This window comes from Scatophagus argus, chromosome 11 (assembly GCF_020382885.2).
Source record: "Scatophagus argus isolate fScaArg1 chromosome 11, fScaArg1.pri, whole genome shotgun sequence".
Classification (NCBI taxonomy): Eukaryota; Metazoa; Chordata; class Actinopteri; family Scatophagidae; genus Scatophagus; species Scatophagus argus.
Genome location: NC_058503.1, coordinates 14,681,468 through 14,704,976, shown reverse-complemented (window position 1 = coordinate 14,704,976; position 23,509 = coordinate 14,681,468). Strand labels below are relative to the sequence as shown.

The 23,509-nt window shown below is 39.9% G+C and overlaps 2 protein-coding genes across 3 annotated transcripts in view; both read right to left on the bottom strand.

The window, feature by feature from the left end:
* Positions 1 to 321: 321 nt before the first annotated feature.
* On the bottom strand, positions 322 to 20,562 carry bard1 (BRCA1 associated RING domain 1). Of its 2 annotated transcripts, none has more exons than XM_046404317.1 (11): positions 20,348 to 20,562; positions 19,407 to 19,463; positions 18,631 to 18,779; positions 16,972 to 18,032; positions 16,143 to 16,223; positions 14,337 to 14,509; positions 9,733 to 9,859; positions 9,496 to 9,628; positions 7,453 to 7,545; positions 2,577 to 2,674; positions 322 to 846 (listed from the first exon to the last, which is right to left on the bottom strand). In XM_046404317.1, the coding sequence occupies exons 1-11, from the start codon at positions 20,437 to 20,439 to the stop codon at positions 499 to 501; spliced, it is 2,412 nt and encodes an 803-aa protein (XP_046260273.1). In that variant the 5' UTR covers positions 20,440 to 20,562; the 3' UTR covers positions 322 to 498. The 2 variants fall into 2 exon arrangements, with proteins under 2 accessions (XP_046260273.1, XP_046260274.1); XM_046404318.1 differs by having other exon boundaries at positions 709 to 846; positions 2,577 to 2,666.
* Positions 20,563 to 21,087: 525 nt separating this feature from the next.
* abca12 (ATP-binding cassette, sub-family A (ABC1), member 12) overlaps positions 21,088 to 23,509 on the bottom strand; it is a 63,670-nt gene continuing 61,248 nt past the window's right edge. The window contains exons 70-71 of the mRNA XM_046404335.1: positions 22,378 to 22,515; positions 21,088 to 21,913 (exon numbers count right to left, since the gene is read on the bottom strand). Coding sequence (XP_046260291.1) covers positions 21,809 to 21,913; positions 22,378 to 22,515 — 243 coding nt within the window. The 3' untranslated portion in view covers positions 21,088 to 21,808. The remainder of the gene's footprint in view (positions 21,914 to 22,377; positions 22,516 to 23,509) is intronic.

Genomic DNA, 23,509 nt, shown 5'->3' with positions numbered 1-23,509 from the left:
TTCCTTCTCTACACTTTATATTGAATCTCTCTTCGATCTTTGTCGGGGGGACACACACTCTCCATTTATAATCAAACAAGCGTTTTCAATTAGATAATTGGATAATTATCTCCCTCCGGGTAAAACTATGCAGATTATGGAATATAATCCAACTCTAAAACAGATAAAACCGGTTTTACTGTGACACACACAACACAAACAAAACATCAGCATAAACGTGTCAGTTTTATCTTTTGTCCCCTTGGAAGGGGGGCTGGTTTATACAGTACTATGCAAAAGACATCATCACACTATTAACCACAATAATAAAGAAACAACATATCGTGTAGATAACAACTTTAATTTCAGATGTGAATAGTGACATTATTGTATCATTTTTGTGTTACGTGGTTTGTAAGAAAAAAAAAATTAAACAAACTAAAATTACATTATGATCGTGCTCAAAGAAAATATATGATATTTCACTGCAAAATTATTACAGAGTGTCTAAAAATTTGTTTATACCAGCAATTGAGGGTTCGGCACAGGGAGGAGGCAGAAGGCTTTGATGCAGTCAATGATCCAGGCGGAGGGAGCTGACCACACCTTTCCTCGTCTCAATACTGCCGGCCTATGGGGGCCTTGGGGGTCAAAGATGATGTACTGGGTGCAGGTGGCCTGGTCAGAGCCTGGCAGGGCGTGGTAGGCAGCCGCAGTCAGGGTCTGAGTCACATCGCTATCTGGCTTGGGCTGCCGGCTCAGGAGTTGACCTCCTCCCTCCCGGAGCAGCTTGGTGAGCTCATCTTTGGAAGGCGATTTGAAAGATCCGAGGAGGAAGAAGAAACAGCCATCGAACAATGGTGGGAGCTGTGAAACAGTGATTAGAGGGGAAAAAAATCATCCAAAGCCATGCCGTGAAAAGACCGCTTATCTGTTATGCTCTTCCTTTAAAACATGTCACTCAGTGCGGACATCAGATAAAACATCTTTGTGAATACAGTGGCAGAACTATTACAGTCTCCCCCCTTTGCTTATGATGAAGTTAAACAAAGAATAATGTCATCATCATTTTTCCATATTATCTTCATATATTATAGATGTCTGTATGGATGCTTTGTATTTACTTCTTTGCAGCAAAGCCAAGAGACATTTTTAATCAGCCAAACTCTGCTGCTTTAAACAGCACTGTTAAGTGGTTCAGTGAATTGGGCCACTGGAGACAGTTCTATTCACAGCATTATTGAACTCAACTGTTTTGAGGTGTAAACTGAATCTCTCAAGAGGTTCTAGTGAGAACATTCTTTGGCTACGCTCTTTGGAGGTTTGATTTCAGTGCTGCTGGTGTATGTCCGTCTCCTTTATTTTTACAATTATGGAGATTTTATTCTGCGTAACAGAGAAGAAAAGAAATGAAAGCACCAATGGGGTTGTCTTAAATCAGCTAATCTATAGTTTATTATCATGTCCCCTTGCGCAGGATTATAACGTCAACAAAGTCTGTACTCTTAAGCCTCTCAAAGTGCTTTCAGGGAATATGAAAGGTATTTGTGTATATTTGTGTACCGGTATATCATTGTTTAAATGCCTTAAACCATTATGGACAAAATTAAGAATAAACTCTAATGACAGAGTCTAATAAAATTTCCACAAAATTACCAAAACTAAGTATAAAAAACTAAATTCCAAAAAAACACTGCAGGCATTTACCCCTTTTCAAGTCACTATTTAGCAGAGACACCTTTAGCAGAAAGTACAGCCTTGACTGTGTTTAGTCAGTATCACCTTTGCCATCTAAACAGTGCAGTGTGTCCCATTCTTCTTCAGCTCTGTCAGGTTTCATGGAGACTGGTGAGTGAGCAGCAATTTTCAAGTCTGGCCACAAATTCTCATTTGGACTGAGGTCCTGACTTGCCAAAAGCAAGAAATTAATGTTGTCATTTTCAAGCAACTCCTGTGTAGCTTTGGCTGTGTTTGGAGTTAAATAAATCCTCTCCTAAATCGCAGTGCTCTTGTGGACTGCAGGATGTTGCAGTACTTAGCTGCATTCATTTTTACTCTCTACCCACACAAACCTTACAGTGCCTGCTGCAAAGAAGCATGCCGACAGTCTGATCCTGCTAACACCAGGGTTTGAGGTGAGGGAGGGTACGTTTCTATTGATAGTGGATAGTGTTTGGATAACACCAAACCATAGCCTTAGACACTGTCAGAAAACACTGCTTTGCCTAACTGGTACTTTTCTGTATGTCTTTCGGCATGTGTTTGTGCCTGTGTATCTAAAAACATATGCTGCACAATCACAGCTGTATGTGTGGCACGGCAAAGGGAGTGAATTATATATAAAGATGGATTTATAGAGAGTAAAACTATATGGTTTGTCTGGATACGTGTCAAAAAAGCCTAATTGCATTGTGATTTATATATTCAGAACAAACAAAATGAAAAAGTTCAAAGAGAGTGCTTCTAGTGGCACTCTCTGCTGCTGAACAATAACCATGTGTCACTGGCTGGAAAAACACATTCTTCCCAAGGACGGAGGAGTCTAGACAATCTATACTCCTCTATTTCATCTGTTTGTTTGTATGCTTCTCATTTACCAAGCTACATCTGTTGATGCGACTGCGCTGGGGGCCTTCTCCTGCTTCATGCTCGATTTCGGGCATCCACTTGCCTGCCTGCAGACATGCCTGCACCCCTGGTATCAAAGACAGAGAGAGAGAGAGAGAGAGAGAGAGAGAGAGAGAGGGAGGAAAAAATTAAAGCTACAGCTAATTATGTTGACTTGAAAGAGTGTGACAAGGCAGTAGCGAATGGAGGATGACAAAGCTCATGTCTGTTTAATCACAACGAGTTGGAAGATTTCAAGTATTGGCAAAGCTGCTGTTGTTGACAGAGAAAGATGCCCACAGCGTGATGGAGTTAATGATGCAACCCTTGTTTTAAGCAGCTGAAGCTTAAGAAGAATTTGAGCATCGTCTCTTCTCTCTCTGTCTCTTGAGGTTTTACAGAGTCAGATTGTGACTGCGTGACAGCTAGCATCCCGGAGTTTTAGAAGGAGTTAGAAAAGAATCTTTTGTTCTACATCTTTAAGAAAAGCATCTCAAAAGACAGAAAAGTTTTAGAAAAAAAGTACAGGCATATACAGAGGGGAAGAAAAGTCATATTTTAATGACCCCTCACTGTCACAGATTAAAAAAAAAGCTTCTGAACATGATAAAGATCACATTGCTGATGTTCTCCGTAAGCGGTTTTATTACCGAAAATAATATGCTGGGGGTATATTAAAAAAAATTCCATCTAAACAAAATGAAACTACATTTGGTTGAAAATACTGCAATTTGCTATATAAAAAGTATAAAAGATGTCAAACAGACCTGAGTATAAGGCTTGGTCTGAATAACGAATAACTTTTGGCGGTGAGTGTGCAGACTTCTCGCAACACTTCCGACCGCAAGAGATGCCAACAATCCCACACACCTAATACACATCTGCAAAGTATCTCCATTTCACTACATCCACACAACTATTCACTTCAGCTTTCCTCGCAGTTTAGTGTTCTACACAGTTGCTTCCAGCTGCAAGATACAGTGACATGAACAGATTAGGGTGGGTAAGTGTGTGTGTGTGTGTGTGTCTGTGTAACAGCAAGTTACACACAAACACACACACACACACACACACACACAGAACATGGGGTGGAGTGTAATTACATTTCTTCATCCTCCTTAATTACAGCTTTCATTTATGGGGACCCTGCCAGAGACTTGGGCAGAGAAGAGGGGAGATACTGGGGTTAATCGGTCCGGACGGTGGCGCTTAGTGCTGAGGAGTCATTAGCATATTTGCTAATTATGTTCACAAAGACTGAATGCAGAAAACTTCTCAAACCCCTTCCTTCCTGAGTCACTGAATGAGTGAACACCCAGATGAACCCATTTCCTTGATTAACCGCCAGACCGACTGCAACTGCGATCTCATTATGAAGACCGGGGAGATGGGGAACAACAGCTCATTCTTAGTCGATAGCATCCTTAAAAAACAACAACTGTCACGCTACAGGACAAAAAATAAAACGAGTATTCAGGTGTGCACAGCAGCGAACTACAAGCTCAGAGTTGAGTCCCTCATTCAGTCCCCAGTAGGCATGTATCTGGCAGGACTGCGTGTCCAGCAGGGGCAGCTGCCTGAGTAAAGCATCTCGTTTGCAGCTGCAAAGAAGCAGCTAGAACTCATATGTATTGGGAGGAAGCACACACAAGCTCAATGGACCAACAGTGGGAGCAGCAGTGACAAATTGCTGGGAAATTAACCAGTACAAATTGGAAAATAAAGGAAGAGAGGAAGAAAGTTATATTAAAAGGAACAGTTCAACATTTCGTGCTTTTTTTGCTTTCTTTCCAGGAGTGAGATGAGAAGATCAATCTCTCCCAGGAATGAATTTGCCCTGCTGGGTAAAAAGTGAATAAAATATGTGCACCAGCATGTCTAAAGCCACTTTACTGACTTGTTTGTTTAACCAATAAAAGAACGGAAATGTAAAAACTGTCAGTCAATGCAGCACTGTAGTGTGAGGTTGCCAGTTAAAGATGTTTTGGTTTCTGTACAGAAACCTGGCAAATACAGAGTAATACAGTAACAGATCTTTGCTGCCCCTGAAGCCACAAACTGTCATTTTTATATTTTTGTTTGTGTACAGGTTACATACATGAAATACAACATGTTAATTAGTGAGACACTAAGCTAGGCTAAACATGTCCTGAGTCCAGCTTCTGATCTCACTCTTACACATTCAAATACTTGTATTCCCTAAAATGTGCATGATGTACCGGTAGATTAAGCTCATTGTATGATCTTCAGTGAAAGTTTAGTTTAGACTTTTAGCTGAAATGGAGCGGCATCAGGTGAGATGAAGTTAATTCTTATAATGTGTTTCAAACAGAACACAGAAGCCGCCCACCCAAGGGAAATGAGTTACAATAAAACATAAGCCTGATAAAGAGGTAAGCCTGGGCTCGGCCAGGCTCACAGTGAAGGCACACAAAGGCAGGTGACAAAGAGAACTGAGTCGTTTGTGTGCGCGCACACACAAAAACAAGGACGGAGAAAGATAAGATGCCACAGTGATTGTCATAAGGGAGACAAGCTGTGTCAAGTGCTCAGCCTGTGTGGAGAAAAGAGAAGGGGAGGGGCAGAAAATGGTCCAAACACACAGAAAATCCTCTACAGCGACACAGCCACACACCTAAACACACACATTCAAACTTGAAACGGCTTACTGGCAGAGATAGAGACAAGCGTGCCGTTTTACTCTCCCCCAACCTACCCACACACCCGCACAGAGTACAGAGATGCTACTGACGGATAGACCAGTCAAGGGCACGACAAGGTTCCAGAAAACTCTTTGACAGCAAGTCTCTTTTTGCTTCCCTGAAAGCAGCCTTCCTCTGAATATCATCTTGGTGATGTGATTCAAAGGTTCCAGGAAACCTGGCTAAGAATACCTAAATTTTTTACTAAGTATTCATCTTGGTATAAATCAAACAAGAAAAAGAGAGGCCGCCATCTTTTCATCGCTCAAGATGCTGAAGCCTTGAGATGCACTGATTCCTTCCCCCCAGTCACCCACCTCTTCTATTTGGCTGTCAGACATGTAAAAGCAAGTGTGCGCACACACTCACAAACAACAGAATTTACTTGAAAATTGCCGCATGCAAAAAGTTCTTTAATGTTTTCATTCCAAGTGTTGGAGAAAAAAAGGTAATGTATTTGGAAGTTTCTGTTCCAAACACAGCCTGACCTCACTGACAGGTTGCGGAGGAGAGGAGGTACCAGACTGAATGTCTCAGAATAGTTTGGTACTGAGGAGAAATTAACACCGGAGTCCCAGGAGGACTTTACGATAAGAGAGCAGCCAAAAGATATGTTTACCCAATTAATAAAAAAGGGTCTCATGTTTCCAGCAAAGTTTGGATGCCAAAGGGATACATCAGCCAACACATCTCCATCGCAGCCTTTTCGGATAGAGATGGAAGGTAAAATGTTCTTTGGGATTCAGGGAAGAGCACAAAAGCCATAAGATTACTGCAAACCGCTTGTGCAGCACAATCCATTTGTTCTGCACTGTGGTTCCAAGAGTCCAATATTTACCTCCTAAATTTTTCATTTGTACAGTACTATTCCAAGAGTCACCTTACTGCAGCAAACATAACTTCTAATGCAGATAAAAATAATGACTAGAGCACCCTTGAGTCACTGAACTAAATACAAATGTGACCTTGCAGGTAGCACACCGACAACCCAAACAGCATGATAAAAATGGATGCATATGAAGAATAAACTTGCTCAGTCAGCTGGGTTGTTAAATCTAATCATGAATGTGTTCTCACAAAAGAGGTTTATGAATTACAAGACAATCGCATGCTACATTAACAATCTAAATCTAAGGTTAAGGCCAGATTGCTTCTTACCTGCAGCCAAGCAAGCAGCAGTGATTTTGATCTCAAAACAAAAACAAAAAAACAAAACAGTCTTCCACATAACCTCACGTAAAATGATGAGTAGCAGTTTTTAGCCTTTGGTTTTTATATGGGCTAAACAAACAAGATTTATCGCGTTAATTAGCAAGCACTGCTAAGAAGGCACCTTTTACTATCTTCAGGCAGAGTCAGGACAGTTGTTTCCCTGTTTTCAGCCTTTATGGTATGCTGAGCTATAACAACAAGATGTTAAGAGTGGTATCTAATGCTCGACAAGAGTATTTCTCAAAATTTAAGAACTGTTATTTGTGCTCTTTTGTCTAATGATAAAGAAGTTATCATAAATAACCAAAGCACAAGTTCTGCTGCCACAAATAGAATATTACAGAAAAATGCTTGAAGAAAAGTCAAAAAGGTTAAAGTGAGCAAGATTTACACTCATCAGGTCACCGGGTTGAAAAATATTATATTATATAACATTCACTAACTTGCCTCATGTTGTCTGTTAAGCTGGAGCAATCAAAAAAAAAAGTTGAAGCCATCTAGACTGAATCATTGACTGTCAAGAATGAAAAAAGCTGCCAGAGCGAAATAAATATCCAAACATAATTTCCATTCATTGTTACAATGAACTCAAATCTCTGTTAGAAGCCCCAAGATAGAGGAGATAATGAGGCAGATATTTGAGTTTTGGATCTAGAGTAAAATTATTTGAATTTACATGGCACGAAATGTGTGGATTTTCTTTTACAGCGACAGCTTCAGTTTTAATGGAGGCTATCACTGGCCATTGTTGCCTGTTGTGACTGAGAGGTCATCTCCTGTACACTTCACTTGTGTTCAGTGCAGTATATAATTACAAAAATACGTAATTTAAAAGGCCAAGCTTCAGTGTCACTGCAGCAAGAAGTTACCCAGGTTCCAGCAGCTACATGAAATCCCCAAACAGCTTCTACAGAGAAGAACTCCAGCTGATGCTCTGATACTCCATACTCACAGCTGTATTTGACAACCCAGCAGCCAGCAAGAAGACCCAGGAGAGTGGAGTAGGTGGTGGGCATGGGTCCTTCTGGCAGCACAACGTGGCTCACTACAGGAAGAAGGCAGACACACACAAACACACAAAACTAATTTAAAATGGTTCAGATGAGTTGTGCTACACCTACACAAACAGCTGCTACTGTTCTCCTTGTGGATCTGACTGACTCAGGACTGAGTGCCCAGCTACACAGGGTGTATCTATGTTACCAGTGAAAATTCAGTCAAAAAGATACACTATATAGACAAACGTATTGGGATGGGGTTATTTTTCAGGGGTTGGGCTCGAAATCTTAATGCTTCAGCATACCAAGACATTTTGGACAATGCTGTGCTTCCAACTTTGTGGCAACAGTTTGGGGAAGACCCTTTTCTAATCCAGCATGACTGTGCCCCAGTGTACAAAGCAAAGGTCCACAAAGACATGGCTAGATGAGTCTGGTATGGAAGAAGACTGGCCCGCACAGAGTCCTGACCTCAACACCATCCAACACCTTTGGGATGAACTGGAACGGAGACTGAGAGTCAGGCCTTTAGGTCCAACAGTCAATCAGTGCCTGACTTCACAAATGCTCTAATGCATGAATGGGGTGAAATTCCTACAGAAACACACAAAATCTTGTGAAAAAGCCCATTAATCAATCCCAGTAGAGTGGAAGCTGTTACAGCTGCAAAGCTGTCCATGTATTTAGAAGGTGATGTCATTAAAGTCGCCGTTGGTATAAGGGTCAGGGGTCCCAGTACTTGTTTCGAAGGTGTAGCTTAAATACTATCACATTTTTTTCCAAAAAAGTTGAGTTGCTGTGTCAAACATGAACAAAACAGAATGTGATCATTTGCTAATAGCATTATATTGATTTATCAGCCCAAACACAGCTGCAGAAGATAAATAATATTTATGGTTTTGATTCCTCATTCATCCCCCTAAACACAATGCATTTCTCGACGAGTTAATAACTTTCTGATAGTGAACAGGTAAACAGGTAATGTAAAACCTGTCAAACTGTTCAGAACAACTTAGCAAAAGGACAAGCAACAGCTTATTTCATAAATAAGAATGTATAATTTTATGTTAATTAAAGTTTAAATATGAACTTAATGACTCTTCATTCAACAGGTGAGTGTGGCTGACAAGAACAAAATGAATATAATTATATCTCCAGGGCAAAACATTCTTACATTGTGTATTGACTGTGGATTTGTAGCCTTTAGTTCAAACTGTTAAAGGAAAAAAAAAAAAAAAAAAAAAAAACTCTTTGAGAGCACCTGCGTTCATCCCTCCAGTCAGAGGAGGAAGAGTTGCTGTTTCTCATTAGTTCTTATTCATCACCCTGACAGTACCTCCAAACATTTTATGAGGAATGATTTCAATTACTTTTGCTCTCTGGTGTTCTCCCAGCCATTACTATGCAACAGTGAAGGAGCTGCTGTATCACAATGATGAATACAGCTTTAAAAGCACTTGTTAGTTACTGTTGAACCTCCATGAGTGATCATGTTCAAGCACCTACTGTTGGCTTTTACAATTTAAAGGGGTCTGTAGAAGGAAGCAAAGCCTGTAAATTTTGCCTCTGGAGGAAAAGGATCATTCTGATAAAAACCTCATCCTTGTGCTGGTGAAGGCAATGTATATAATCTCCATAATAAACACCATGACCAGGGCAAGTGACATCCTCCAGATTGCCTCAACACTCTCAACACTACAGAGCCAGAGGCTGAGTCTGCAATTTATCCATCTAATACATCTTCCATTTGAACAGAGCATCCAAATGATGATTGATTACCTTTCAGAGTGTGGGGCAGCAAACAGACATACCAGTCACACTGAAAAGGTACCAGCAACTGGCTGAAAGCTGCTGTTAATTTGCAGTGTTATTGAGCGCCCACACGTCTCATACAACATTAAAAAGCAATCATGTGTGACCAGTACTCTAAGAACTTCGCCTGGAACATTAACAAAGTTTGAGCACCCTGGAGCAGGTGTTTCTGCACCAAACACTACCTGAGCCAGAAAAGGTGTCTGCCATCCTCCCTCCCAGTAGTTCTCCAAGTTTGGCCAGCTGATGCTGCTCTGGCTGTGACAGCTTGCTAGCAAGAAACACCAGCATTTCATCCTTCCTCACATGGTTGCGCACCTAAGAAATGGCATGGCAATGTCTAATATTAGCAATTGAGGATTAACAATTTCAAGGGAAATATGATGAGAAAAATAGTTAATTCACATCTCACGTAGACATACCGCAGAGAGACTGGCTGAGGGGCTAAGAGGTGTATTAGCATACTGGGTTCCTTCTGAGGCTTCCTGGAAAATCTCCAGCATCTCCAGACTGACTGCGTAATCTGCGGGCCGCTTTCCATGCAGATTACTGTGAAGAAGAAAACACAAAAGATTAAGTGTGTCAGTGTCTCACAGCACACACACATTTTATTTATGCATTTGCTACAATGCAGACCATCTGGTGACCAAAAAAAACAACTGACCAAAAACCTTCAATCGTTAGATTTAAGATTTGTTCACCAGAAACCAAAAGATACAACAACACAAGCTAAAAATGGATCAAAATGTGTAGAAAAGCCAGTTTCACTTCCCAAAAATGACCAGTAGTTTTTCCACATTTATGGCTACAAATGATGAAACTTGCTGTGTCACTGAGTTTAGATGCAGAGAGACTTCAAGATTTTGGTGAGGTTTGTGAATTTGTAGGACACACAGTGACACGATCCTGTTGATAAATCTGTTAATTTCCCTGAGAGATCTGTAAGTTATTCTTTCTCAGTTCTAACTGTTACAACTAAAACACAACACGTAAGGACTTGTAGCAAAGTAAAATTGCTAAAAATTTCACTTCACCCTACACCAGTCCAACTTACTTGTTTACTTTGCCATAATGAATGGAAACAGAAATATTAAAATAAATGTGTGAAAGCACATTTTAATTAGATATTTTAAACATTTACTTGTTGGCCAGTCTTGGGGCTAGCAAAGATTTTGTCTGTCCAAGGACCTCAAATAATATTTTTTATACTTTGCAGAAAATCATGCATTTTACCTCATCGTAATGTTTGAGAAATATTCCCTTTCTAAAATGGATTTTTTGTTCTAGTCTCTTAGCAACCAGCAAGAAACTTCAGATGTTCTAATCCTAAATCCTACCAGTTAAACATACTGTTTTTTGACCAACCTGTTGTCATGTTGGCTTGCCAGCCTATGTGACAAAGACACTAACACAGTAATGTTGTTTCTATGTGCCAAGCGCAAAGCAAAGCCATTGCAATCCATAAATAAAAAAATATATATTTTTTTAATGTTTCTTTAAAGTCCAGAGCATCCAGAGAGTATAGGTATTTTACTGCAATACATAATAACATTCAACATCCACGTATATGTAAACATCAAACATAAAAGCAGCATTTTGTAGAGACTGAAAGGCATGAACTTGCTGGCTTCCCCTGGTTAAAAAAGGTATACCGCAAAACCTCATTTAAAGTATGCATCTATAAGTTCGAGGGAGCAGCAGGAAGCAAGGCTGAGATGACCTTGAGGAAAGAGGAAGAGGAGGAAAGAGTGAAGAAAAGCTCAGGGATGAGGAGGCGGAGGAGGAGAGGAGACAGAGAGAAGAACCAAGCCCAGCAGGTCGTCTCTAAAAGATTAGGCGTCAGCAAAGATAACACCTGGGGGACAATTAATAGGTCCACTGGTCCATAAAATATTTCATTTGGATTCATACCCCCCAACCCCATACACACACACAAACACAAACAAACATAAAACGTCACTGACACTTATACTTTTATGCAGCTGCACGTGAGGTGAATATCTGAAGAAAAATAATAAAGTGTGAACATTTTGCAGGTGGTGGAGTCACAAACACTCTGCCAGAAGCCTCTGCTTAAGTACACAAGTGGGAGGAAGGCAATGGTGATTCTAGAGGAATCCACCGTAGCCATCGATGTTACTCTAAATGGGAGGAGGAGATACAAATTAAATTTCGAGCTGAACACAACAGAGTTCAAAACCTAACACCACTCGACAGGCTTCCTACACTAACAAACATAACAACATAACGTCACCAGATGTGATTATAATACAATACTGAGCTACAGAGTTCAAACACAATGAACTTAATTTACATGTGTTATGAAAAATTTCTGTTGCAAATGTACCTATTCTTAAAGAATACCACTTTTTTTAAGACTTTGTGAAGTCAACTGAAAAATTGACAGCTGACAGAGAGTTTGCACTCTGTCAGCTGTCAGCTAAGCAGAACGTCTTAGAAGGAGTCATAAGTTTAACTACGGCAACACGTGGCAGGCAGCTGATGAGGCAGTGGGCGAGGCCTGAATGCATTTTTAATCAAAAGGTTCATTAGTTACATTTCCTTTTTAAATAATCCACTCTCAGTTTCTTGTGACGGTTGGAACAGCTTGCGCATTATAACCTATAGTTAATGAAATAGTACATGACTCACCCAAGGCCTCCATTTAAATCTGTGGATGTACTGAATATTGTCCCATAATTATATTGCAGATGTCCCTCACTGACACGAAACTGCACAAAACAGGCTTTTCTTGATGGTCCTAAAAATATCTTCATTCAAACCAACACAAAAATCTTCTTCATGCGAGCATGGGGAAAAAAGTGTAGTCCAGTGCATGTATCCATTGGAAAGGAAACATGTCGTCTCATCATGCAAACCAAGCAACATAACAGACATTATATGTCACCATAATGTCCAGATGAAAATGTTTCACCACTTTTAATTGTCAGATACTGTATTCAGTACGGCACGTGTTATGCATTTGCTAACTGTTCATGTATTTAGCATTCATTGCAACATTTGGAGATTTACTGTTTGATTCTGTATGTAGCATAAGTATACTAGTCAAATGTATTGGAATTGACATGCCAGTACGAGGCACACAAGTGATATTAATTAAGGCCAGTATGGATTCGGTGCTACAGGAATGGGTTTGTCAGTCCTATCCAGACCAATTCACATATGTCTTATTTTTCTCCATCTCATTAACACCAGTGAATTTTCATGCTGACACGACATGAACAAACAATCAAAAAAACGCAGTATGATAAGAAAAACAGAAAGCGGTAACATATACAAAATATAAAAAATACTAACACGGTCCTTTTATATTTGTTGACGTAACGTAATGCGCCAAATGTGCTGCACTGGTAGATATTTATGCTTATAGGACTGAGACTTATAGTCAGGAGCCCTGCAGTGCAGGCTGTGTGGCTTCTCAGAAAATGCAAACCTGTTGTTTTTGAGATAACAGGGAATGTTTGACTGTAAAAAACATTAATATTCTCTGAAGAACTTGCCTGTTTTTCTAAAACGAAAATCTGCCCTGCAAGTCAAATAAGTAAGCTGGAGAGAAAGTGAACTCACTGATTTAGTGGACAGGGCCCAAACAATGATTAAACACAGTCCAATCATTCATGTGCACACAAATGCACAAAGGAACAATGAAAATCTGCAAAACCTGTATTTCCAAATCCCAAACTGCGTGCCAATCACTCCATTAGGGATTGCATTGGCAGATGACTTGGGTTGCCTCTTGTGTGAGTGTGTGTGTGTGGTAAATGGGGAGGCTGGGGCAAGGATTGCATTCATCTTGCAGAGCCCTGACAGACTGTCCCAGCTGCTGCCTCTCTTTCTCTTTTGTCTGCAGTCAAGTAACAAAGAGAAGAAAATGTAAGACCCAGAAATCGGGACCCATCAAAACAATGAGACAAATAGAATGAAATGAATGAGGGAGAAGACAGAGGATGATTGGTGTAAAATGAGCGCAAAGAGAGCGCTAACTGAGCAACATACTGACACTGATCAACTACTCTATTGATCACAATGCTTAACCAGCATCCCCTTGCTCATTATGGACATTGTGCTGTGCATGTACTCTGCATCCACAGAACAGAAATGCTGATACGGCATCACATGATTGACAGACAACTAATCAGCCTCAGTTGATTTTCTATCTGTGCACTTATGTGCTGCACTGATGCACTGCTGTTCTTGATAATAAAGGGCTGAATGCCTGGTACAATAACTAGAAGATAGTCATGTGATGACTTACTGAAAGAGAAAAAGCACCGGTTCAGAATAGCAGAAGCACCTCCATGATGTAATGCGATGAAACACAATAGCCGTGCATTAAATATTAAGGTACTTAAAGTGTCCAGTTTCTGTTCAGATTTCTACTCAGTTGAAAGTTGTACGCCTCAGTTATTTACTGCAAAAACATTCAAGAGACCTCATGAATTAAAGAGAACTCTATATGTAAACAACGCCGCAAACGATCTCAGTGATGCAGCCCCAACAACAGTTTGCACTTTCACAAATTGTCTCGAAGGTACAAGACTGTTACATTGGATCCAGGGGTTTTTGTTTTGTCTGTTTGGCATGGCAGTCAACACGTTGTGGAACCTCCTTGTACAGAAAGAGCCCTTCAATCTATGACCTCTTTGTGGTTGGGACAAGAATCCAAAGTATCTGACTAAAAATTCTGTTCAATCGTTAGATATATCTATAAGAAAATCTTGTTTTCTGGTCAGACTTCTTGTCAACATCTGGAGATTTTCACAGTAGTGCTGAACAAGCACAGTCATCTGTGAAGATAATTACTTGCTCTCCACCGGTCCTTTTTCACAGTGTCCTACATAATGTGCACACAGAGCTTATGATAGGTCACGATGTGACTCATTTGACCTGTAGCAACCCTTTATAAAAGCCTCACGATGTCTGCAGTACGTACGTAGTATGACAGCATTTCATTTGTAAAATCAATAAAAATCCAAGTCTGAAAAAAATACTTGAAACGGCTTACAGTACGTTCTGCGAGGCTCCGAGCCGCAGCAGCAGTTTGACAATGGCTGGATGACCGTTTCTCACAGCATCATGGAGTGGAGAGTCATTTTCATAGCCAGGCGTATTCAACAGAGCTCCCCTTGAGACCAACACCTCCACAACAGCCAGGTGACCAAGGTTACAGGCTTCATGCTGGAACAAAAAAGCAGTAATGCTCATAAGTTATCACCTTCTGCTTTGATCCGTTTTTCTTGGTTCAAAACACAGCCACATCCTTAACAGTGCATTCTGAATTCTCATCCATTTTCTGTTACTGTAATATTTATGTTTTTTATACCAGTTTCCAGTTCTATATGTTAATATTTTAAATGAAATGTTTAGTTATTTGTTGGAATGTTTCAAAAATATAAGGTGCTCAGAAAACATCATAACAGTAAATCAGAAATAACAGCTTGATCACAGTTCATTTGTTGTGCATACTGACTACTATCCTAATCTGCTTTTTTAAAAACAAAAAAACATGAATGAAAGATAGAGCTTAATAAAATGAGCGTTTTATAAGACCTTGAGTTACAAAGATCCATTGCGACAACTGCACCGCGTTTAAAAACAGTTATGATTCTTTAAATAAATTTAATGGCTGAAAATTTTATTGAGAGGCCAGCTTTTGGTCCTGTTCAACGTCATTTGTCAAAACAGCACACAAGCATGATCTTTATCTCCCCCCATCATGTGGTATAGAACACACTTCCTTTCCAAGGGTTGTGGGGTTAAATTTTGCCTCCTCCCCATTTCCAACAGTTACAAATTAAAATATTTTGCGACAGCTGCTTTATATAACGCTGGGATTCTCAAATGTTTATTTTGATTACAGTAAGCAATAATGTATGGATCTGTTAAGTATGTTTGTTTTTGTAACAATTTTGGGCTTGAAAAACAACAGCTGAGAAATAAACCAAAAAAAAAATCCATACATATAAATATATATGTATAAGTACAAACGAGGAATGTCTTAGATTATTATAGAATGTTGAGTTAGACAGATCGAAATTCGAGATCTGTTAGAAACTGTCAAAACTTAAGTCTGAATGGAGAATCTTGACAGCAAAAAAGCTATGTGAGGCGCTGCAATGAGACAGCCGCTAAAACTCTCCTGCTCATTCACAAAAGGAAACAAAAACACGGCTCAGATAGCACTGAACACAGTTTGTCATGTGCAGGCAACTTAAGGCTAAACTGCTAAACGAACACAGGCCACATATTTTGGGGAAAGTCAGCATGCATAAAAAATGACTGCACTCACAGTAATGGACTCACTCAAGATTAGAAGCCTTAGTTTCTGGCATGATATACTTTAACTGCTAGTAAGCATAAAGTCTTTGTGGCTATGTTATACAATAACATGAATAGTACAGGTTGCTTATTATTTTTTTATTATTTCTTATTAAACTACAGTTACTTTTTAGCTGCGGTGCAAGAAAGGCAAAAATAAACAGCACAAATGTCTACTTTCATAAGCAGAAACAGATGTTAGAATGCAGAAAAATGTAACAAAAGAGCTATTGAGGGGAAAACCGAATGCATACCTCATATAACATAACTCACAGTGACTGTAGATGTTGGTTTACTGGAGAAGGCAATACAATAAACAGCAAATGGCAACAAGCAAATGTTGTAAGAGTTGGCCAGAGAAGAAAAACTACAGTGAACAAGCCTTGTGCCATCAAAGTCTGACAAACCATGAAGCTGATGAAACGTTTTGTCAGAGTATCTTCACGTGATACACATGAAATAAAGCTTTCATGTGCATCACTTGGTGTCTTACCAGAGGTGTCCACCCAGCATTGTCCTTCAGGTTGGGGTCAGCCTCCTGGTCCAGGAGTTCCTTGACAGCCTCTACGTCTCCCTGCAGGATCCAGAGGGAACAACAAACCCAAGGTCAGAACTGCAGGCCTCTAAAGGCAACCCTTCAAACACAGTAACTGATCTCAGTGTACCAAAGTCCCCGTGTTTATCAATCACAATGGGCCATTGATTGCCTTGTCTGGGATCCAGAGGAGGATTACAGCTATGTTTACAGGGATTACTGCAAGACATCCAATTCTCAAAAGGCCAGAACATGACAATCTGATCATTTGAAGACTAATGTGTTCAACTCAGGGGGAAATAACCCACAGGAAAGGAAAATATTTAAACTAGCAAATTTATCTTCAGTCAATCTTGAAAGAAACTAAAAATTAATAAGAAGCATTAAAGGGACTTCAAAAATATTTATAGCAGAGATAGCCTGTTTCTTTGACAAGACCATCTTTCCAGAGGTGAAATTCATCTGCCTGTCCCTTTATTGCTCTTTATTGTCATTTAGTTTCTTATTTGCACTCTTCATCCTCATCATTTTAATTAACTTTTGAGAATTTTATTTGGCCATTTGCTGAATGATGATAGACATAGAAGGAGGAGCAATTTGAGGAAGGACATTATTTGATCTTATTTAATTTAGATTTAACAAATTAATACTTATTTATTACAATTTTTACAATTTATCTAAGGTGTCGTGCAAAAAGCAGTAACTGTTTTTGGAAACTTTGCATATGCAGAATGCAACAGAAAATGCAGTGAAGTAAATAAAGTGAATCACTCAGAAACTTCTCTACCTTTATCGCAGCTATATGGAGCAGTGACTCTCCCTTGTGATTCCTCTTCATTACTGCAGGGCTGCCAGAGGTGGGCCGTCCAACGGATGCACTGGGAGTACAGGGGGATTTTCTCCCAACACCGGCTCGGGCAGAGGGGCTGTCTGTCTGTGTCCTTATGATACTCGTATCACACCTGGGGCTCGTCAGGGATGGAGGGTTAAGGACAGTTGGGGACATCTGCGATTTTCTCCTCCTGCCTGGGGAAGCTCTGGGCCTTTTTGGGGTCAACTCCAAAGTAGAGACCTTCTCCTCCACTTTGGATCTTTTTGAGGAAAGTTTAAGGGATGATACATTGTCCTGTTTTTCAGGACTGTCAGATGGGTTGAGTTCAACTGTAGACTGTTTGTCATGGTGCAAGACACTGTCTGATGTGCTCTGACCAGGCTGGGCTCTGTCGCTCAGTACAGTGCTGCCTCCTGAGAGACTTTCCCCAATGGTGCTCCTGCCAGGGCTGAGTTCATTAGTACTCCCCTGTGGCCCTTCAGGCTGAGGCTTGTCAGATGTGACAGCAGGGCTTAAGAATGAAACCCTCTTACTGGACCTCCTTGCCCCTTCAGCACAGGGCTGCTCCTTTTCCTGTAAGGCATCTACCTCCTGTGTGATCCCCCACTGCTGGTTTATGGCCTCCAGCCTGTTCTTCTTTATCGTCTCCTTGGTTTGTTTACGTGTGGCCCTTGTGCCTCCTTGCACCTTCCTGGTAGGGGCATTTTTCCTAGTGGATCTCTTCTTGATATTCCTATTTTCATTTGTGCATGTTTGAGAGCAAGAAGAGGCAGAGTCTTGGGAGGACGAGGAGAAATTGAAAACTGACAGGTCCCGATGCTGAGCAGTAATGGTGGCAGGCTGTGTTACAGCTGTTTCTCCACAAGACTTGCTCTGCGGTATGGTGACCTCTGTAGGCTTCTCCACCACGCAACGCACCTTGCGGCTTCGGGGGCTGAACCAAATCTTGAAGTTCTTCTTGTGTTTGAGGGCAGCATTGCTCTCAGATTGTGCTTGAATCTCAGCTGGAGTAGAGTCTGCAATGAGGTGGGAGGGGGGATAAGTTCAGAAACACCTGCACGTACTATAGCTTCTCTCTTTCTAGTTTAGTCTCTTTAATGCTTTCTAATCCACTACATGTTCAGATGAAAAAAAACAATAATGTCAAACTTTTAAATTATGCACTGTCAACCAATAAAACTGATATCTGACTAAAGAAGAGAAGCATCCAATCAAATTCTTAAACCCTTATCTATTTCTGTGTAAATTTAGACACCAAAACAAGCTGCAGATTGGCTCACATTTCAACTCCAGGGATCAGAAATATGTTCTGCTGTTCTTTGTCAAAGCTGAGATCTACTCACAAACTAAACACAACCGTGGTTAATTGCATTGCGTAATTACTGTCATTAGTGTGATGCTGGATGGGTGGTGAAGATAATAAACCAAAGGAACAAGCCACTACTACTGTCATTCAGAGATTAGATTGGTGGAGAAAAATGTTTAATGTTTCAACCAACTATTGATAGAAAGGGTTGTGGGCAGATGAGATAATGAATAAGACGCATGGGTTTGAGAACATAACTTGCTAATTGTGTGTTCAAACAGCTATAGAGTGTGGTGGCTATCATCTACCTTGTTGTTCTATGGGATTGAGCAGGGACTCCAAACCAGAGAAGAGCTGTATGATACTGCTGAGCTGCCTGTTGATTTGGATGTCCTTCACCCATGCAGGACTATGACACACAACACAACCATCGCCTGCTTGGGGTCCTGCACAGGACCTGAGCGAGAGACATATTTTGGATCAGGATTTGACTTCACAGTTAAGTAACAGGAAATACAATGAGCCTATTGATATACCTTTAAAGACCTTTCAGTCATGAGGGGAAGGAATAAATTGAAGCTAGAGTTTATTTCTACAGGGACATTAATTGCCACTGACATGGATATGCATTATTTCATGTGCACAAGAGATAAGCCATGTAACAAAATAAAAGCATGTTAATTAAGAAATTTCCTCACTAACAATCACTTATTTTAAAATGAGCTGTCAAACTACTTTGTTATTATGTATGACCTACCATTAGTATTGTTAAAGTTGTCACTCTCACATTAGTGCTGAAACAACTTGTTATTATTACTGATTAGAATGTGGAATCAAATCTAAACTAAGTCACTCCTCCTAGTAGGAAAGGCATGCAGTAGGTACAAACAAAAAAATGTATTATCACTCTATTCCTTTTCATGCACCAGCGTGCACGATATCAGAGTCCTGACAGTCAAACACCTGAATGGAATAGAGTCATGATTAAAACTATTAGATGCACCTGTGTTAGACAAAAAAAATGTCACCAAATGTGACAGGACTATTGTCAAGTAAAATACATTTACCTGAGGATATACATTACCTGCACAGCATATGCTCACACATTCCTAGACATACAGGGTCCTTCATTAAATTCGAGCTAGAAAAACATAAAACATCTGAAAGTGGTCAGTACTGTCAGAAAAGGCAAGACTACCTGCACCATACTGTGCGCTGGTGCCTTCAAGGTCTGTGTGCTCAGTTCACTGTTACTTATCCTTCAGAGCCAAAAATGGAGTAACAGACACTCTTCTTTCACTAATAATCAGTATTGGCCATGAAAAAAATAACATATCAGTAGCTTCCCAGACCCCAGCAGCGATACTACAGTATGATTTGGTAATTGCATAGTATAGTGGAGACAGCAGAGAGATCTGAGATCTTAGTCCGTACATTAAGTAAAGTTATCACAAGCTCTGCAGCTCAACAGCCAACAGTACTACGGCACACCCCTCCTACATTTCTCACAGACTGTTTACCTTATCGTGCTATGTAGATCTATGTCTAACTACGCTACATCGACATGCTACAGTGTTACTGCTGCACAATGATTTTAGAAAACAGACTTGTTTTGAGGCAGCTTGAATGCCAACATAACCCAGCAGAGGTTAGCTATGACTTGGAATGTTAATTTCAACCCTTAACCTGAATATTTCACCCAGCCCCAGTTAATGTGAACGATGACTGTTAAGTCATTTTTAACTGAATTACGATAATTTCGCAAGCTAACATTAAACACCAGTATCCCGTCCAGTTAATATAATCATGTGTTGTTGACAACTACAAAGTATATGGGCTAACGTTAGCCTTAACTGTAACGCTAACATACTTGATGCACCATAGTCTATTCGAAATGAATCAGTCTAGTTTGACAAAAAAAAGCGCGGTAAATGGTACTGGTTGTTAGCGTTAGCGTTAACGTAGCACAACAAAGGACGTTGATTCTGAGCATGTTAGTTCACGTCTGCAGTAATTTTAATTTACCATTTGGAGCAAAGTAGAAGTCGTCGAAAGTTCGCAACCGCCTCCTTGGTGTTTTTCCAGTCTGTTGTCTGCATGATTACATCGTCATCCATTCTTATAAGAGTTCTTATTTATTTCTCGGCTCTTCTGATACAGCTTCGTTTATGAATCAAGGTTACAAAACAAGCCAAGCACTTCCTGGATACTTGCATCTCCCGCCAAAGATTTACGGAAGTACCCTGTGACGGTTGCCATAACTACGACAATGACGTGAGTTTCGGCCCTCCCCCAAGCATGACGTAGGATATAAATAAAAACAGTTACAGATCAGGACAAGATTAATCAAGACGACAATATTTGCTGCTATTTATTTAAATATAATAGCTCAACAATAGTTGTTACAATCAATAGCATTAACTTCAACCCATTACTTATTATTACAGTAGTGTTCCATTAATTATTATTGTATTATTTAATTATATTATAATATATATTATTATATATAATATATATTATTTTTCTCTGTCAGGTTTAATGCCATATTGTGGTATATAGTGGTATATCCAACGCCTATCCAAGAAATACTATGTTTGAGTCATCTGGCTAGCTCATGTGCAGTAGCAGTGCTTGTTGATGAACGTGTTCATGTGTTCAGATGTGCGATTACCTACTTATATTCATCAGGACACTGACTTTTAAGAAAATAGCATCGGACATAATAATACAGTACAAGAACATCAAGCACAATATACAAGTAAATAGAAGTTGCTTTTGAAAAATAGCTTTATTAGAATAAAAATGGCATAGATACATTTAAGACATCTGGAACAGGTCATAAGCAGGAAAGAGCCCCTTTAAATATCCAGTATACTCAGTTGCACTCTAAAAGATAGGTATGCCCTTCAAGGATGTGTTAGAGTAGGGGGAATGAGCATATTGTGGATCTCCTTCTAAGTGTACTGTCCTTTCTCTAGTGTCATCTAGTATACACAATTGCATGTACATTGTATTAAAAAAATAACCTCTTTTCTCAGATGAATGATTTCAGATCAGGTAAAATCATGACTATGCTATGATAATAAAACAGTGCCCTAACCACAGAGAGAGAAATTAATAGACTACTCAATGAATTTATTCCTTGCTGGATGATTACAGGTAAACAGACCTGTAAGGTAGTAAAAAAAAAAGTGAATAAACAACAACTTCAATTTACCTTTTTCCATCTGTGCATGTATGCAAATGTGCATTTGCTCTTTTGCTTTCCATAAATAGCTTCATATGGAAAGGACAGACATGTAAGTTAACCTACATATGATAGTCAAGACATGTACAAGAAATAATCAATATTTTTATAGCAGGAACGGTTTATACTCTTATTCTTTCACATATAACGAGTAGATTAAGGGTAGATTCACTATAAACAGATTCTGTGCTTCATTTCATCGTGGACACAAACAAAATGGCAAAGAAAATATGTCAGTCCTATGCTTCTACTGCCTTAATGGAGCCAAGGTCATCACTGCCATCTTCGTTGTGAATTGGTATGTTTTCCATGCCAGAATTCCCCATGGCAAAGTTGATGAAGACCTGTGAAGGTTCAGTAATGATTTCAGTACAATGCCAATAAAATTATTTTACCCTGAACTCTATATTTATATGTAATCTGCTGGTCAGTTTCCCTCCCTGACACCCCTCTCTTCAGTCTGCCTATGGTATCTTCCAATCCCAGAGCCCCACAAGAGCAGAGTGGCTGAAGAATATCAGCACTGGCTGCACACAAAGCTCATGGATTCTCTCCCTAACTCATATTCCATTTATTTTCCCTCAGGCATACCCTCTGTCAGTTTCCCTCTGTCTCTTTTAAACTTTCTCAACTCACTCTTTCACTCCCACTCAGCTTTCTTCTGTCCCTGCTTCCCCTCCCATCCTCCATCCTCTTCTCTCATCTCCTGTCCCTTTTTCTCTGTCCCTTGCTGCCATCTACCCAGCCTTACAAAACCTCAGACTAGTCCTCACTCTCTCTCTGTCTATGTCTTGTCTCTTATTCTCACCTCATCGAGTGTGGTCTGGCTCACAGAGAAGTGTTTGATCTGCAGAGCATTCTTGTTGGACTCCAGCTGGTCAAAGATGTCAGCCACCCCTCCTGGAGCAACTGGTACGTGGTACTCCACCACAGTGGAGTGCTGGTCCTGTGTATTGAGTTAAAATGTGCAAGCAGAAAGTTACATATTTTGAAACGTGATCTTTGTGTCAATAGAATTCTGTAAAATACATTCAAAAACTATCCATGCCAAACAACATCAACAAACAAACAGCAAAAATCACACACACAAATAGAATACAAATCTCACCTTGCATTTCACAATAATGCACATACAAAATTATTTGCTGGGAAAAATCTGTATTGTTGTTAGTCTAGGTACAGTATACTGTGATATATACAGTATGTTGAATGTGTCTAGAATTAGTGGACTGGGGAAGACTAATACCTGGAACACAACAGGTGCTTATGTGATGAGTTGCTGTCAATTCTTACTTAAGTTAGAAAATTTTAATGAAGAAAGTCCCCAAATGGGTAGTGAGGTATTAATGCCAATAACACATAGTTCATGTTACATGGATTCTTTCAAGCTAGACAAGTTAGTATTCACAACAAAATGAAGGAGTGTGTGCAACGTGAAAGGTGTCAATTACAGACACAAACACACAGAGAATTAATACTCAACTCTGCAGTTCCCCCTTAGCTTGATCGAGTTTTATTTTGCAGCATGTTTCAGCTCATTATTTTGGATTTACAGCCCACAACTTTGCTGTATTGGTTCACTCTCGCCACCCTCAGCAGCAATGTTTTAAGCTGTTTCCCAAAGAAAAGCTTCTGATAAACCCACTGTATACAACCCTGCCCAACACCAAACAACTAAAGGACATAAAATAGAGAAAAGCTTGGAAATAGGGTGGAGCATTTAGCTTTGAGGAAGTCGAAGAAAACCGAAACAAAAAGCTCAAGGAGGAGCGAATAATTGGACTTACATTAGTCAGGCGGACAGAAACACAACTCCAAATGACTGCTAATATTATTTCATATCTGCGGGATGTCTAAGTGGGCAACTGTTTGCTAACATTTTCGTCTTGACAGCTTTATCGTGTCATAACATCAGCTTGTTCCACTTCCCACAAGGGGTA

What these genes read in the sequence shown, in the direction of transcription:
- bard1 (XM_046404317.1), bottom strand. Translation starts at nt 20,439, where the DNA reads ATGGATGACGATGTAATCATGCAGACAACAGACTGGAAAAACACCAAG. An exon ending in TGTGAGCATATGCTGTGCAG is followed by an intron (nt 18,780 to 19,406) that starts GTAATGTATATC and finishes TCTCTCGCTCAG; the next exon opens with GTCCTGTGCAGGACCCCAAG. An exon ending in TCCATATAGCTGCGATAAAG is followed by an intron (nt 16,224 to 16,971) that starts GTAGAGAAGTTT and finishes TGGATCCTGCAG; the next exon opens with GGAGACGTAGAGGCTGTCAA.